The 13,723-nt window shown below is 50.9% G+C and overlaps 1 protein-coding gene across 1 annotated transcript; it reads left to right on the forward strand.

Annotated features, from left to right (window-relative positions):
- The first annotated feature begins 361 nt into the window (after positions 1 to 361).
- DNAJB13 (DnaJ heat shock protein family (Hsp40) member B13) lies at positions 362 to 12,809 on the forward strand. The gene is made up of 8 exons (XM_081910082.1): positions 362 to 522; positions 3,633 to 3,736; positions 5,778 to 5,939; positions 6,254 to 6,411; positions 8,410 to 8,523; positions 9,474 to 9,587; positions 11,676 to 11,752; positions 12,569 to 12,809. The coding sequence occupies exons 1-8, from the start codon at positions 455 to 457 to the stop codon at positions 12,720 to 12,722; spliced, it is 951 nt and encodes a 316-aa protein (XP_081766208.1). The 5' UTR covers positions 362 to 454; the 3' UTR covers positions 12,723 to 12,809.
- Positions 12,810 to 13,723: the final 914 nt, after the last annotated feature.

Genomic DNA, 13,723 nt, shown 5'->3' on the forward strand with positions numbered 1-13,723 from the left:
CACGCGGCGGCGCGCAAAATTGCAAGCACGCATCAGTGCGGGAAATGCAAGCACGCAGCAAGTGCATGTGGCGGTTGCGTGCAGTGGCGCAGCAAATGCGATCATACAGCAAATGCACGCGGCGGGTGCAGCCGTCGCAAACATGCGACTGCACAAAATTGCAAGCATGCAGCAGTGCGGGAAAAGCAAGCGCGCAGCAAGTGCATGTGGTGGGTGCGTGCGTGCGGCGGCGCAGCAATTGCAAGCATGCAGCAAATGCACGCGGCGGCGGCGCAGCAATAGGAAAGCTTGCAGAGAATGGCCAGCTGCGCAAAAGGACTACGACTCCCGCCATGCACCGCGCCGGGCGGGGGAGGCGGGGCCGGGCGGCGTCCCTAGCAACGGGCGAGGCAGCGGGGTCGAGTGGGCAGAGCAGGCGGGCCGGACCTGGCCTGGCCCGGGAGGAAGCGCCGCGATGGGTCAGGATTACTACGCCGTCCTGGATCTCACCCGCAGCGCCAAGGATGCGGACATCAAGAAGGCGTGAGACCCGGGAGGGGTTGCGGGACACGGGTCCCTGCACGTGTGTGTGTGTGTTTGGGGCACATGCGGGATCCACGCGGTGGCGTTTGCGTGCACACGTTCCCCTATCTATGCGCGCGATGCACTTATTATTATTACCTGTGCGTTTTTGCCTTATGTTTGGGGTACCTGACATTGCGCACCGCTTTTCCAGGAGATGTTTGGCCCCTGATTCCTGCCAGCCCCTTCTCCTTGCCTCTCCTCCCAGCTCTGCAAACAGATCCGCTTGAGAGCAGAGGGCTGGATCCTTACCTTCCCCTGTCCTCCCCAGGCCACGCACCTTGTCAATCACCATCACATCAAGGTACCCATTTCATAGCAATCATAGAATTTCCCCCCACGCAGAGGACAAACTGATTGCCAGGACTTGCTATGCGCTGCACGCGGGAAACTCCTTTTGTCCCAGCAAAAACGGATGTTTGGGGTCTATTGGGTCTTTGCAGGAAGGCATTTTCTGATGCTGAGAAGATGCTGGAGGTGTAATGATGGAGATGTCTCCTTGATGCACGATACTTTGCAGGGTTGCCATATTTCAAAACGTAAAAACCAGGACATCCCAAAAGTTGTTGAGCTTTTCTTTTGTTGGTTTGTTTTGTTTTGTTGAGCTTTTCTTAACCCGAAAGTTGTTGAGCAATTCCGCATTTGAAAACCCGGACATATGGCATCCCTAATTTTCAGTGATATAATATTATTATTATTAATTAAATTTGTATACCACCAGTGCTTTCTTTCTTAAAAAAACACACCATAGGGGTCATTCTGACTTAAGAAAAGCACCATGTTGTAGTTCAAATTGGGAAAAATAAATGCAGTTAACCTATTAACCTGGGTGATTTTGGCAGCAGCCCACCCTAGGAAAGGCCGACATTTGATGCCCCTCCCAAAGGATCTTCTCAATTAGGGATCTCCTCCGTTTTGTGCCTACTCAACTCAGCACCCTGTCCAGGGGAACCACCCCAAAATCCAGCCCTGCTGGGTCTGTCTCTCTCTCTCTCTTTAATACCTTTATTATCAAAGTACAACCTATGTACAATTAAATTAACTGAGCCTCCCCACCCAAACACTCAATCTCACTGCACTCTGTGTGCTTGTCGCACAACACACCAACCCCGAAAGCCAGTTGCGCTATATTATTTTCCATTCAGCAGCCTAACAGCCCATGGATAGAAACTGTTTTTTAGCCTGTTGGTACAACTGATGATACTTCTATATCTCCTTCCCGAGGGTGGAAGATTAAAGAGGTGCTGCCCGGGGTGTGAATCGTCCCTGAGAATTTTCCTCACTCTCCTAAGGCAACGATCCCTTGCAATGTCATCTAGTGGGCTCAGGTGACTGAGGAGATTTCACCCCTCCCATTCCAAGAATCTGCTGATGTTCTCTGCTGATTCTCCAGAGAGGAGGGGGGCGGTTTCTGCTGACAGTGACAGCCCAAGATATCATGCGCTGTGTTCACCACCCTCTGTAAATAATTTCTCTCCGTGGCTGTCAAGCCAATGTACCACACTGTGGTACAATATGAGAGGACATTTTCTATTGTGGACCGGTAGAATGCAAAGCTGTTGGGTCTCCCAGGTGTTAGTCCAGCACATTACAACTTGCTGAAGATACCCATATCCCCTGTGTGTTTTTGTACACACATATGCTTAGGGCTTGGGACGCGGGTGGCGCTGTGGGTTAAACCACAGAGCCTAGGACTTGCCGATCAGAAGGTTGGCGGTTCGAATCCCCGTGACGGGGTGAGCTCCCGTTGCTCAGTCCCTGCTCCTGCCAACCTAGCACTTCAAAAGCACGTCAAAGTGCAAGTAGATAAATAGGTACCGCTCTGGCGGGAAGGTAAACAGCGTTTCCGTGCACTGCTCTGGTTTGCCAGAAGCGGCTTCGTCATGCTGGCCACATGACCCGGAAGCTGTACGCCGGCTCCCTCGGCCAATAAAGCGAGATGAGCGCCGCAACCCAAGAGTCGGCCACGACTGGACCTAATGGTCAGGGGTCCCTTTTATGCTTAGGGCTTAACGGTGTTGTTGCTGCTGCTTCTGTTGTGCTGCTTTTTAATGTATCGCTGGGCTCATTTAAAAGGGGATTAGGCAATTTTATGGAGGCGAAAGCTATCAGGTGGACCACTGGCCTGATGCAGCAGTGCTGCTGCTGCTATTATTATTATTATTATTATTATTATTATTATTATTATTATTATTGCAATGTATAGAAATAAATACGCAATTATTATTACTATGTTCTCTGGTCGGCCACTCGTTCACATTCATTTCGGCGGAGGAATCACACTCACAGATGGAAGTCAATGGGTGTGTGGATCTGACCCCTGGTTGGAATCAACCCAGTTGGTCTTAAAGGAGGATGTGTGTTTGTGTTTTTGTGTATCAATTGCTGGTAACCCAAACCAAAAGACAGTGCCCCCACCCCCATCTCCTTGCCCAGAGACAATGCCAGTGTAAAATGTGAACAATGATTTGTAAATTTTTTTAGTTGAATGGAAGGATTACACACTTGGCCGGTGCTTTCAGGCCTGTTAAAATCACTTAGCGAAAGAGTCTTTAAATGTATATATTTAGGGGAGCAGGGGAGACACAGAGAGAGAGAGACTCCAGGCAGACATTTCCAGGTAAGCCTGATAATATCCTACACCTGAAACCCTGGAGAGATGCTTGTTGTCTGTGCCAGGCATGGCCAAACTCGGCCCTCCAGATGTTTTGGGACTACAACTCCCATCATCCCTAGCTAACAGGACCAGTGGCCAGGGATGATGGGAACTGTAGTCCCAAAACATCTGGAGGGCCAAGTTTGGCCATGCCTGGCACTGTAGACAGTACTCAGCTCAATGGGCCAGCTTGGTTGGTACCAGTGGCGTAGCGTGGGGGGTGCAGGGGGGGCCGGCCGCACCGGGCGCAACATCTGGGGGTTAGGGTTAGGGGGCGCAAATCCATGGGTTAGGGGGCGCAAATTACTTGCCTTGCCCCGGGTGCTGACAACCCACGCTACGCCACTGGTTGGTACAAGACCACTTCCCCTGACTCTGTGACTGCAGCGACCTCTTTGTGTGTGTGTTTTTGCAGCTATCGGAAGCTGGCCTTGAAGTTCCACCCCTATAAGAACAAGGAGCCGTGGGCCAGAGAGAAGTTTAAGCAGCTTGCGGAAGCCTACGATGTCCTGAGCGATCGTGAGTAGGAGGGGATTCGCTTCATTTGTGTGTGCTGCACTCTTTGGAACGGCCCTCGGCCAAGGACGCTTGCCTGAGTATTTAATGTCGCATCTCTTTGGCTGTCGTTTATTTTATCAGAAAGCTTTTTAATGTCTGGTGTTTTGTTGTGTTCTTTTATATTCTGTTGGAAGCTGCCCAGAGCGGATGGGGGAAACCCAGTCAGATGAGTGAGGTGCAAGGACAGTGGTACCTCGGTTTATGAACTTTATCCGTTCCAGAAGTCTGTTCTTAAACCGAAACCATTCTTAAACTGAGCCGCGCTTTCAACGCAGGAAGAGACACAGATTGGCTAATTTATATGCATAGATGCAAATTTGAGAAATGAGAACTACAGTGTACATCTCACCATTGTGGGGAGGACTGTGACCAGCTGAGCTGTTTGTGTGCTCAGTTTTCTGCTGACCTGCAAACTTTGTGGCCCCTTCTCCTTTTCCTTCCTGGGGTTCTTCACCTTCAAACTGGCTTGGACTGCCCTCTGTAGATCAGACCATCAGGCAGTCCACCTTCCGTGTCCCAACTTGTCTCCCGTCTGCTCCCATGCCAAAGATAATTTTCAGAGTTGGTTACATTATAGACAATTACATGGGATGTAAAGGGAAGATAATAAGAAAAGATTTAGTTACACCACTTCTAGATTTCAAATGGAAGTGAGAGCTGGACCCTAAAGAAGGCTGATCGCTGAAGAATGGATGCTTTTGAATTCTGGTGCTCTTGAGAGTCCCATGGACTGCAAGAAGATCAAACCTCTCCATTCTGAAGGAAATCAGCCCTGAGTGCTCACTGGAAAAACAGATCCTGAAGCTGAGGCTCCAAGACTTTGACCACCTCATGAGAAGAGAAGACTCCCTGGAAAAGACCCTGATGTTGGGAAAGATGGAGGGCACAAGGAGAAGGGGACGACGGAGGATGAGATGGTGGGACAGTGTTCTCGAAGCTACCAGCATGAGTTTGACCAAACTGTGGGAGGCAGTGGAAGACAGGAGTGCCTGGCGTGCTCTGGTCCAGGGGTCACGAAGAGTTGGACACGACTAAACAACAACAACAAGATTTCAAAAGGAAGTCACAGAAGAAGTGAAGCTGCTGAAGAGAGCATATAGCATCTTGCTAGAATGGGAAACAAAAGATGAGGAGGTAAAATCGGTCATGATCAAATGGGCACAAGATATAGGACATAATATACAATTTGAGGACTGGGGAAAACTGGAAAACAGATTTAAAATGTACAGACCGTTCCCTTCTGAAAGAAAATTATATGAAAATTATGTATAGATGGTATATAACACCAGTACAGATAGCAAAAATGTATAAAACCGGCTCTAATATTTGTTGGAAATGTAAAGAGAAAAAAGGGACTTTTTATCCTGTGTGGTGGGAATGTAAAGAAATTTTTAAAAAATTGGAAATGATATATAATGAATTGAAGAAAATGTTTATAATGACATTTGCAAAGAATGAAGAAGCATTTTTGTTAGGGATTGTAGGACAAGGAAAATAAGGAACTTATTTATGTGCGCTACAACAGCAGCAAGAGTCTTGATACCACAAGGATGGAAGAATGAGGAAACCCCGACAAAAGAACAGTGGCAAGAAAAATTGATGAAATACGCAGAACTGGCCAAATTAACATACAAATTGCGAGACAAGGACAATTGTGACTTCAGGGAAGAATGGGAACTTTTTACAAATTATTTAAAAGGACAACAAAATGAACTGGACTCCTTGGCAGGTTTTGAATAAACATACATAAATTTAGTGTTGATAACATAAAGGACAGATAGGTAAGGATATATATAGTTTTATAATATGCAGAGAAAATATGTGTAAGCGAAATCAGGGAGAGGAGCTGTGGGAAGTCCGGGGGGGGGAGGGAAGGGGGGATCATGCAGGTGACTGTATGGTTTGATAATTTGTTATTGGAAATTGAGCAATAAAAATATTTTTAAAAAAAATAAATAAATAAAACCCTCCCCTCCCCACCTGTTGTCTCCTCCTTCCTTAGCACTGAAGAAGGGCATTTACGACAAATTTGCCGAGGAAGGCCTCAAAGGAGGGATCCCTTTGGAGTTCACGGTGGACACCCCCTGGACAGAAGGCTATGTGTTCCACGGAAACCCCGAGAAGGTCTTCCGGGACTTCTTTGGAGGAGACAACCCCTTTGCCGGTAGGCCCAAGCACCGCGTTTTGTCAAGATACTCCACTCATCTCAGATCTCCCCTGCTTTCGAGCATTTTCCAGATCAGAGCCCTTTCCACGGGGTATGGGGCGGAGGGTGCAGTTATCAAAAGCCAGACGGCAACTTGCAAATGCCACCGGCATCCTTTGCTTTCTTTCATTTAAGGTAGGCTGCCACAATTCTGAGTATTTATAGGGGCCTTCTTAGTGGTGGCACCCAGCCATCTTCCTCCTTTTTCAGTTAGCAATGTGTAAAAATAATCACTACACACAAACCCTGACACTGACTTTTTTCTTGCTTAGAGTTCTACACTGCAGAAGGGGCTGAGGTCAACATGGCATTTGGGGGGCTGCGAGGGAAGGGAGTGAAAAAGAAGGACCCTCCGATCGAGAGAGATCTCTACCTTTCGCTGGAGGACTTGTTCTACGGGTGCACCAAAAAAATCAAGATTTCTCGCAGGGTAAGGAAAGGAACTCCTTAGGCGTTTACAGTGGTACCCCGCAAGACGAACGCCTCGCGAGACGAAAAACTCGCAAAACGAAAGGTTTTTTCGTTTTCGAGTTGCCTCGCAAGACGAATTTCCCTATGGGCTTGCTTCGCAAAACGAAGCTTGCCCAGGGGACAGCGGGTCTTCTCTTTTGAAGCAAGGGGCAGCGGGGAGAAGCGATCTTCTCCCCGCAGCCCCAGGTCCGGGGACAGCGGGAAGCGCTTCCCGCTGCCCCCGTACCTCTTTTGAAGCAAGGGGCTGTGGGGAGATCGCTTCTCCCCACCGCCCCTTGCTTCAAAAGAGGTCCGGGGACAGCGGGAAGCGCTTCGCGCTGCCCCCGGACCTCTTTTGAAGCAAGGGTTTGCGGGGAAAAGCGATCTCCCCGCAGCCCCTTGCTTCAAAAGAGGTCCGGGGGCAGCGGGAAGCGCAGCGCTTCTTCCCCGCTGCCCCCGGACCTCTTTTGAAGCAAGGGGCGGTGGGGAGAAGCGATCTCCCCGCAGCCCCTTGCTTCAAAAGAGGTCCGGGGGCAGCGGGAAGCGCTGCGCTTCTTCCCCGCTGCCCCCGGACCTCTTTTGAAGCAAGGGGCTGCGGGGAGATCGCTTCTCCCCACCGCCTCTTGCTTCAAATGAGGTCCGGGGACAGCGGGAAGCGCTTCGCGCTGCCCCCGGACCTCTTTTGAAGCAAGGGTTTGCGGGGAAAAGCGATCTCCCCGCAGCCCCTTGCTTCAAAAGAGGTCCGGGGGCAGCGGGGAAGAAGCGCTGCGCTTCTTCCCCGCTGCCCCCGGACCTCTTTTGAAGCAAGGGGCTGCGGGGAGATCGCTTCTCCCGGTGCTCCGAAGCCGGGCGGGGGGGAGGGAACACCTGCCCCCACCGCCCGGCTTCGGAACGCTGCTCCGAAGTGGGGCGGGGGGGCGGGAACACCTGCCCCAGCCGCCCGGCTTCGGAACGCTGCTCCGAAGCGGGGCGGGGGGGCGGGAACCTCTCCCCCCGCCGCCGGGCATCGGAACGATGCCCCGATGCCGGGCGGTGGGGCGGGAACCTCGCACCCTGCCGCCGGGCATCGGAACGAGGTCCTGGACCTCTTCTGAAGGCAGGCGGGGGCAAAAGTCTTTGCTCCCCCCGCCTGCCTTCCCGGGACAGCGGAGACTTCTCCGCTGCCCCGGGCGATCTTAAAATGCTGGCGGGCGGGAGCGAAGCGTTCGCTGCCGACCCCCAGCATTTTAAAATCTCCTCGGGGCAGCGGAGACTTCGCTCCCGCCCGCCAGCATTTTAAAATCGCCCCGGGACAGCAGGGGCTTTTAAAATGCTGGCGGTCGGCAGCAAAGCCCTCCTGTCCCCGGAGCTTGCGGGGCGGGAGGTGGGAAGAAGGGCTTTTCTTCCCACCGCCAGCCTTCAGAACAGCCTTCTGAAGGCTGGCAGTGGGAAGAAAAGCCCTTGTCCCCCCCCCCCAGCCTTCAGAAGAGGTCGGGGGACAGACTGTCCCCGGACCTGGTCTGAAGGCGGTTTCCCTAGGAACGCATTAATTGATTTTCAATGCATTCCTATGGGAAACCGTGCATCGCAAGACGAAAAAACCGCAAGACGAAGAGACTTGCGGAACGAATTAATTTCGTCTTGCGAGGCACCACTGTATTTCCTTGACATCTGCTGGGAGGGCGTTCCACAGGGAGGGCACCACCACCAAGAAGGCCCTCTGCCTGGTTCCCTGTAGCCTTACTTCTTGCAGTGAGGGAACCGCCAGAAGGCCCTCGAAGCTGGACCTGAGTGTCCGGGCAGAACGATGGGGGTGGAGACGCTTCTTCAGGTACACTGGGCCTTTGAGGCCATTTAGGACTTTCAAGGTCAGCACCAACACTTTGAATTGTGCTCGGGAACGTACTGGGAGCCAATGTAGGTCTTTCAGGACTGGTGTTATATGGTCTCGGCAGCCACTCAGCCAGGGACTTCCATGATTCCTCTCTAAACCCTTCAGGTCATGAATGACGACGGCCATGCTTCCACCATCAAAGACAAGATCTTGACCATTGATGTGCGCCCAGGGTGGAAACAAGGAACCAGGATCACCTTTCAAGAGGAGGGAGACCAGGTAACGCCACCTTGGGTGCGAGGGAGGAGGGAGGCTGCCAAAAAAATCACGCATCCACTGTTTCGTGGGGTGCAAAAACGTGGTTACAAAGCATGGATCCTCAGGATTTTTGCATTGGGCTACCCCAAACTCGGGGACACAGGTGGCGCTGTGGGTTAAACCACAGAGCCTAGGACTTGCTGATCAGAAGGTCGGCGGTTCGAATCCCTGCGACGGGGTGAGCGCCCGTTGCTTGGTCCTTGCTTCTGCCAACCTAGCAGTTCGAAAGCACGTCAAAGTGCAAGTAGATAAATAGGTACCGCTACAGCAGGAAGGTAAACGGCGTTTCCGTGCGCTGCTCTGGTTCGCCAGAAGCGGCTTAGTCATGCTGGCCACATGACCCGGAAGCTGTACGCCAGCTCCCTCGGCCAGTAAAGCGAGATGAGCGCCGCAACCCCATGGTCAGCCATGACTGGACCTAATGGTCAGGGGTCCCTTTACCTTTACCTACCCCAAACTCACCGTCAAATCACATGTCTGTGGCCACAGCATGAACCACAAAAATCATACATCCACTGTTTCGTTCAGAATATTTTTTTCCTTGTTTTCCTCCTCTAAAAACTAGGTGCGTCTTATGGAGCGAAAAATACGGTTATTCTCACAAGGTTTGCTTCCGGGCAGGGGCAACGCTCCTGCCCGCAGCCTCAATAGCTGTAGCATGAGCAGTTTTTCTCCGGACTGCAGCCACGGGTTTTATAACGTCAGGTCGAAATCCAACTGGTGCAGCACTTGGTTGTTTTGGGGGTGGAGAGGTGGGACCGGGCTTGCCCCTGTGTGGGCACGCTTCCCACCTTGCGGTGGGCAAAGGGGTCAGTGGGCCCTACTTTCTGCCCTCCTTGCAGATGCCAGGGATAACCATTGGGTCTGAACCCCCCCTGGCCCTTTGGGCTTCTTCCTGCATTTCATTCCAGGGCCCAAACATCATCCCGGCAGACATCATCTTCATCGTCAAGGAGAAGATCCATCCCAGGTTTAAAAGAGAAGACGATAACCTGATCTATGTGGCCCCTCTTCCTCTGGGGAAGGTAATGAAGGCATTCCGGGAGCCAAACTAGCCCCCTTTTCCTCCCCAGGTTGACTAATAATGCCCCTTCCGCTTATTATGTGTTACTGGGAAGTCTAGCAGACTAACCCTCGTCTCAGGATCCATGCAGAGACCCGCCCTCCTGAGCTAACGGAAGACTGCCCAGCAGAGACTCGCAAAGGGGGCAGTGGGCAGCCTCTTCTGAAGGCCGACACCTCAGCTCCAGCCTCAATTTCCTTTCTTTCTCACCAGTGAGCCCTGGCAGCTTGAGAACGAAATGTCTCACGGGGGAATTTCAGTCCCATGTTTGAAGAGCACAGCTAGAATTGAATCCCCGCAGCCTACCTGCATAGAGGGAAGTGCTATGGGGGGCGAGAAGTGTGTGTCCCTGCTTTTGTCGACGTTGCCAATCCTCTATTGGTAAAACCTATTTGGTGTTTCGCAACTTTCTGACTAGTTGCAGGACCTTAGCCAGACCTAGCAGAGTAAACGCAGAATCCACGGAAGCAATTGGCGACTTGGCTGCAGACAGGATAGACGAAGCAGGAACCAGGAACTTGTAGTTAGATGTTTATTATATACAGTGGACTATTTACAGGAACAGAACACGGATCTTATGCTAGCTCTCTCTGACACAACTCACAACTCCTACACTGACACACAACTCTGAACTCAAACACTGAACCTCTGAACACTGAACTAACACATTCCAGTTAGTAGACCATTAATTATCACTCCATTGAGAGAGCTTGACGAATCAGGGAGCGATCTCCATGTCTCTGTTATCACCAGGCAGACTTACTCCTTCAGATTGCCTTCTGGCTGTCTGCCAAACCTTAATTGACTCTGTGTGAGTAGCTGCACGTACACAGTTTCCCAACATCCTCTTCCATCAGCATGCTCAGTGTCACTGCAGAGCCCATTTATTCTTAGGTTCGTAGTCGCGCCACCCCTCCAAGGAGGCTTCCCATCGCTTCTCTGTGTGAAGCCCCGTTCTGCTTCCAGAGGCAGGCCCAGCACTCACGCAGGGACAGGGAGTAAGGACTCCTCCACAGAGCCAGCCATCCTCAAAACGCTGGACGTAAGCCGAGAGCCAGACTTCTCTGTACGCAGGAGTCAAAGTGTGACTCCGCTACAATACAATAATCTTTATTGTCATTGTCCCATACAGAACGACGGAATTGAAAATCTACATCAGACATTCAGAAACCAACAAGCCTGCTATCCCAGCCTGGTTAGCCCCCTAAAAACTCTGATACCCCATAATTAAATATAACATAGAGACTACCTTAAAGGTAAAGGGACCCCTGACCATTAGGTCCAGTCATGACCAACTCTGGGGTTGCGGCACTCATCACGCTTTATTGACCGAGGGAGCTGGCGTACAGCTTCCGGGTCATGTGGCCAGCATGACTGAGCTGTTTCTGGCGAAGCAGACCAGCGCACGGAAACACCGTTTACCTTCCTGCCGGAGTGGTACCTAGTTATCTACTTGCACTTTGACATGCTTTTCAACTGCTAGGTTGGCAGGAGCAGGGACCAAGCAACGGGAGCTCACCCCGTTGCGGGGATTCGAACCACCGACCTTCTGATCGGCAAGTCCTAGGCTCTGTGGTTTAACCCACAGCGCCACCCACAGCCTTAAGACTACCTTACACTGCGTTTAAAACCAAAATCCCATTTGGATAGAAACTGTTTCTCAGGCGGCTAGTCCTAGTCTTTATAACCCTGTACTTTCTTCCAGAAGGCAGAAGCTGAAAGAGATAATTTCCAGGGCGCGCACTATCCTGCACTATCTCTGCAGCTTTCTTATGGCACCCGGAAGCATAGATTTGATCCAAGGTGGGAAGAGTGCACCCAATTATTCTCTCTGCAGTCTTTACAACTCTGGACAGCATTTTGTTTTCCCTGACCACATATACAGGAGACTCCCATTGTAATTCAGAAATTAAGCATGCCTCAGCTGCCCAAAATTTAGGCTACCTTAACATTGGTATTCTGTGAACCGTCCTGAGATCTTACGATGAAAGGCAATATTTAGATCTATTAAATATTGCCTGCTCTCAGCCTCTGGCACTTTGCTTTGCAGGCTCTGACCGGGTGCACCGTGGATGTGAGGACCCTCGACGAAAGGCTGCTCAACATCCCTCTCAATGACATCGTACAGTAAGTGCCTGCAGCCCACAGTCCTTATCCCAGGAATCCTAAGAGTTGTAGAGCTGGAATCCAGAATGCGGCAGCTAGACTGGTGACTGGGAGTGGCCACCGAGACCACATAACACCAGTACTGAGAGACCTGCATTGGTTCCCAGTACGTTTCCAAGCACAGTTCAAAGTGTGAAAGCCCTTGAAAGCCCTAAAACGGCCTTGTCCCTGTATACCTGAAGGAGCGTCTCCACCCGCATCATTCAGCCCAGACACTGAGGTCCAGCGCCGAGGGCCTTCTGGCGGTTCCCTCGCTGCGAGAAGCCAAGTTACAGGGAACCAGGCAGAGGGCCTTCTCGGTGGTGGCGCCTGCCCTGTGGAACGCCCTCCCACCAGTTGTCAAGGAAATAAACAACTATCTTACTTTTAAAAGACATCTGAAGGCAGCCCTGTTTAGGGAAGTTTTTAATCTTTGATTCTATTTTTAATAATAATATTAATAATAATTTATTATATATACCCCGCCCATCTGGCCGGGCTTCCCCAGCCACTCTGGGCAGCTTCCAACAAAATATTAAAATACAGTAATGCATCAAACATTAAAAGCTTCCCTAAACAGGGCTGCCTTCAGATGTCTTCTAAAAGTCTGGTATTCTGTTGAGAGCCGCCCAGAGTGGCAGGGGAAGCTCAGCCAGATGTGTGGGGTATAAATAATAAATTATTATTATTAAGCACCATCTTCGAATGCAGAAGCCCCTGGTTCAATCCCCAGTGGTGTCTCCCCTTTTCTACCCCCCCCCCCGCTGAATCTGACTCAGGCCTCTCTTTTCCCTTCAGCCCCAAGTACTTCAAGGTGGTGCCAGGAGAGGGGATGCCCCTGGCCAGCGACCCCACCTGCAAGGGGGACCTCATCATGTACTTCGACATCCTCTTCCCCCAAAGGCTCACCCCGGCCAAGAAGGAGATGCTGAGACACGCCCTCCTGACCTGAGCAATGCCACCCCCCGAAAGCCCATCCCTTTGCTCCTTTCCTTGTCCCCCTTTTCTTCAAAGAAATAAAAGCTGACTATTTTTGCCAGATTTTGGTCCTCCCTTTTTTGCAACTGCTGGTCCAGGGAGAAGCACCCACAGCCCCACAACCCGCACAATTGCTGACAAACCTGGACAGCATCTTAAAAAGCAGAGACATCACCTTGCCAACAAAGGTCCGCCTAGTTAAAGCTCTGGTTTTCCCAGTAGTGATGTATGGAAGTCAGAGCTGGACCATAAAGAAGGCTGATCACCGAAGAATTGATGCTTTTGAGTTCTGGTGCTGGAGGAGACTCTTGAGAGTCCCATGGACTGCAAGAAGATCAAACCTCTCCATTCTGAAGGATATCAGCCCTGAGTGCTCACTGGAAGGACAGATTGTGAAGCTGAGGCTCCAGTACTTTAGCCACCACATGAGAAGAGAAGACTCCCTGGAGAAGACCCTGATGTTGGGAAAGATGGAGGGCACAAGGAGAAGGGGGCGACAGAGGACGAGATGGTTGGACAGTGTTCTTGAAGCTACAAACATGAGTCTGACCAAGCTGCGGGAGGCAGTGGAAGACAGGAGTGCCTGGCGTGCTCTGGTCCATGGAGTCACGACTAAATGACAACACGTTGAGGCCAACAATGCAGAGGCATATTTACAGATCTGCAGTACAGTGGTACCTTGGTTCTCAAACGCCTTGGTACTCAAACAGCTTGGAACCCAAACACTGTAAACCCAGAAGTAAACGTTCCAGTTTGCGAACTTTTTTCAGAAGCTGAACATGCTGTTTTGAGTGCCATACTTCCGTTTTGAGTGTTACGCTGAGTTCTGTCTGTTTTTGCTATTTATTTTGTGTTTTTGTTTTTGTGACTGTGTGGAACCGAGTTCAGCTACTGACTGATTGATGGTGTGACTGCAGTATATTGTTTATTGCTTTCATTTTATGGATCAATGGTCTCGCTAGATAGTAAAATTCA

Source organism: Podarcis melisellensis (genome assembly GCF_964234715.1).
Source record: "Podarcis melisellensis genome assembly, chromosome: 4".
In the NCBI taxonomy this organism is placed as follows: Eukaryota; Metazoa; Chordata; class Lepidosauria; order Squamata; family Lacertidae; genus Podarcis; species Podarcis melisellensis.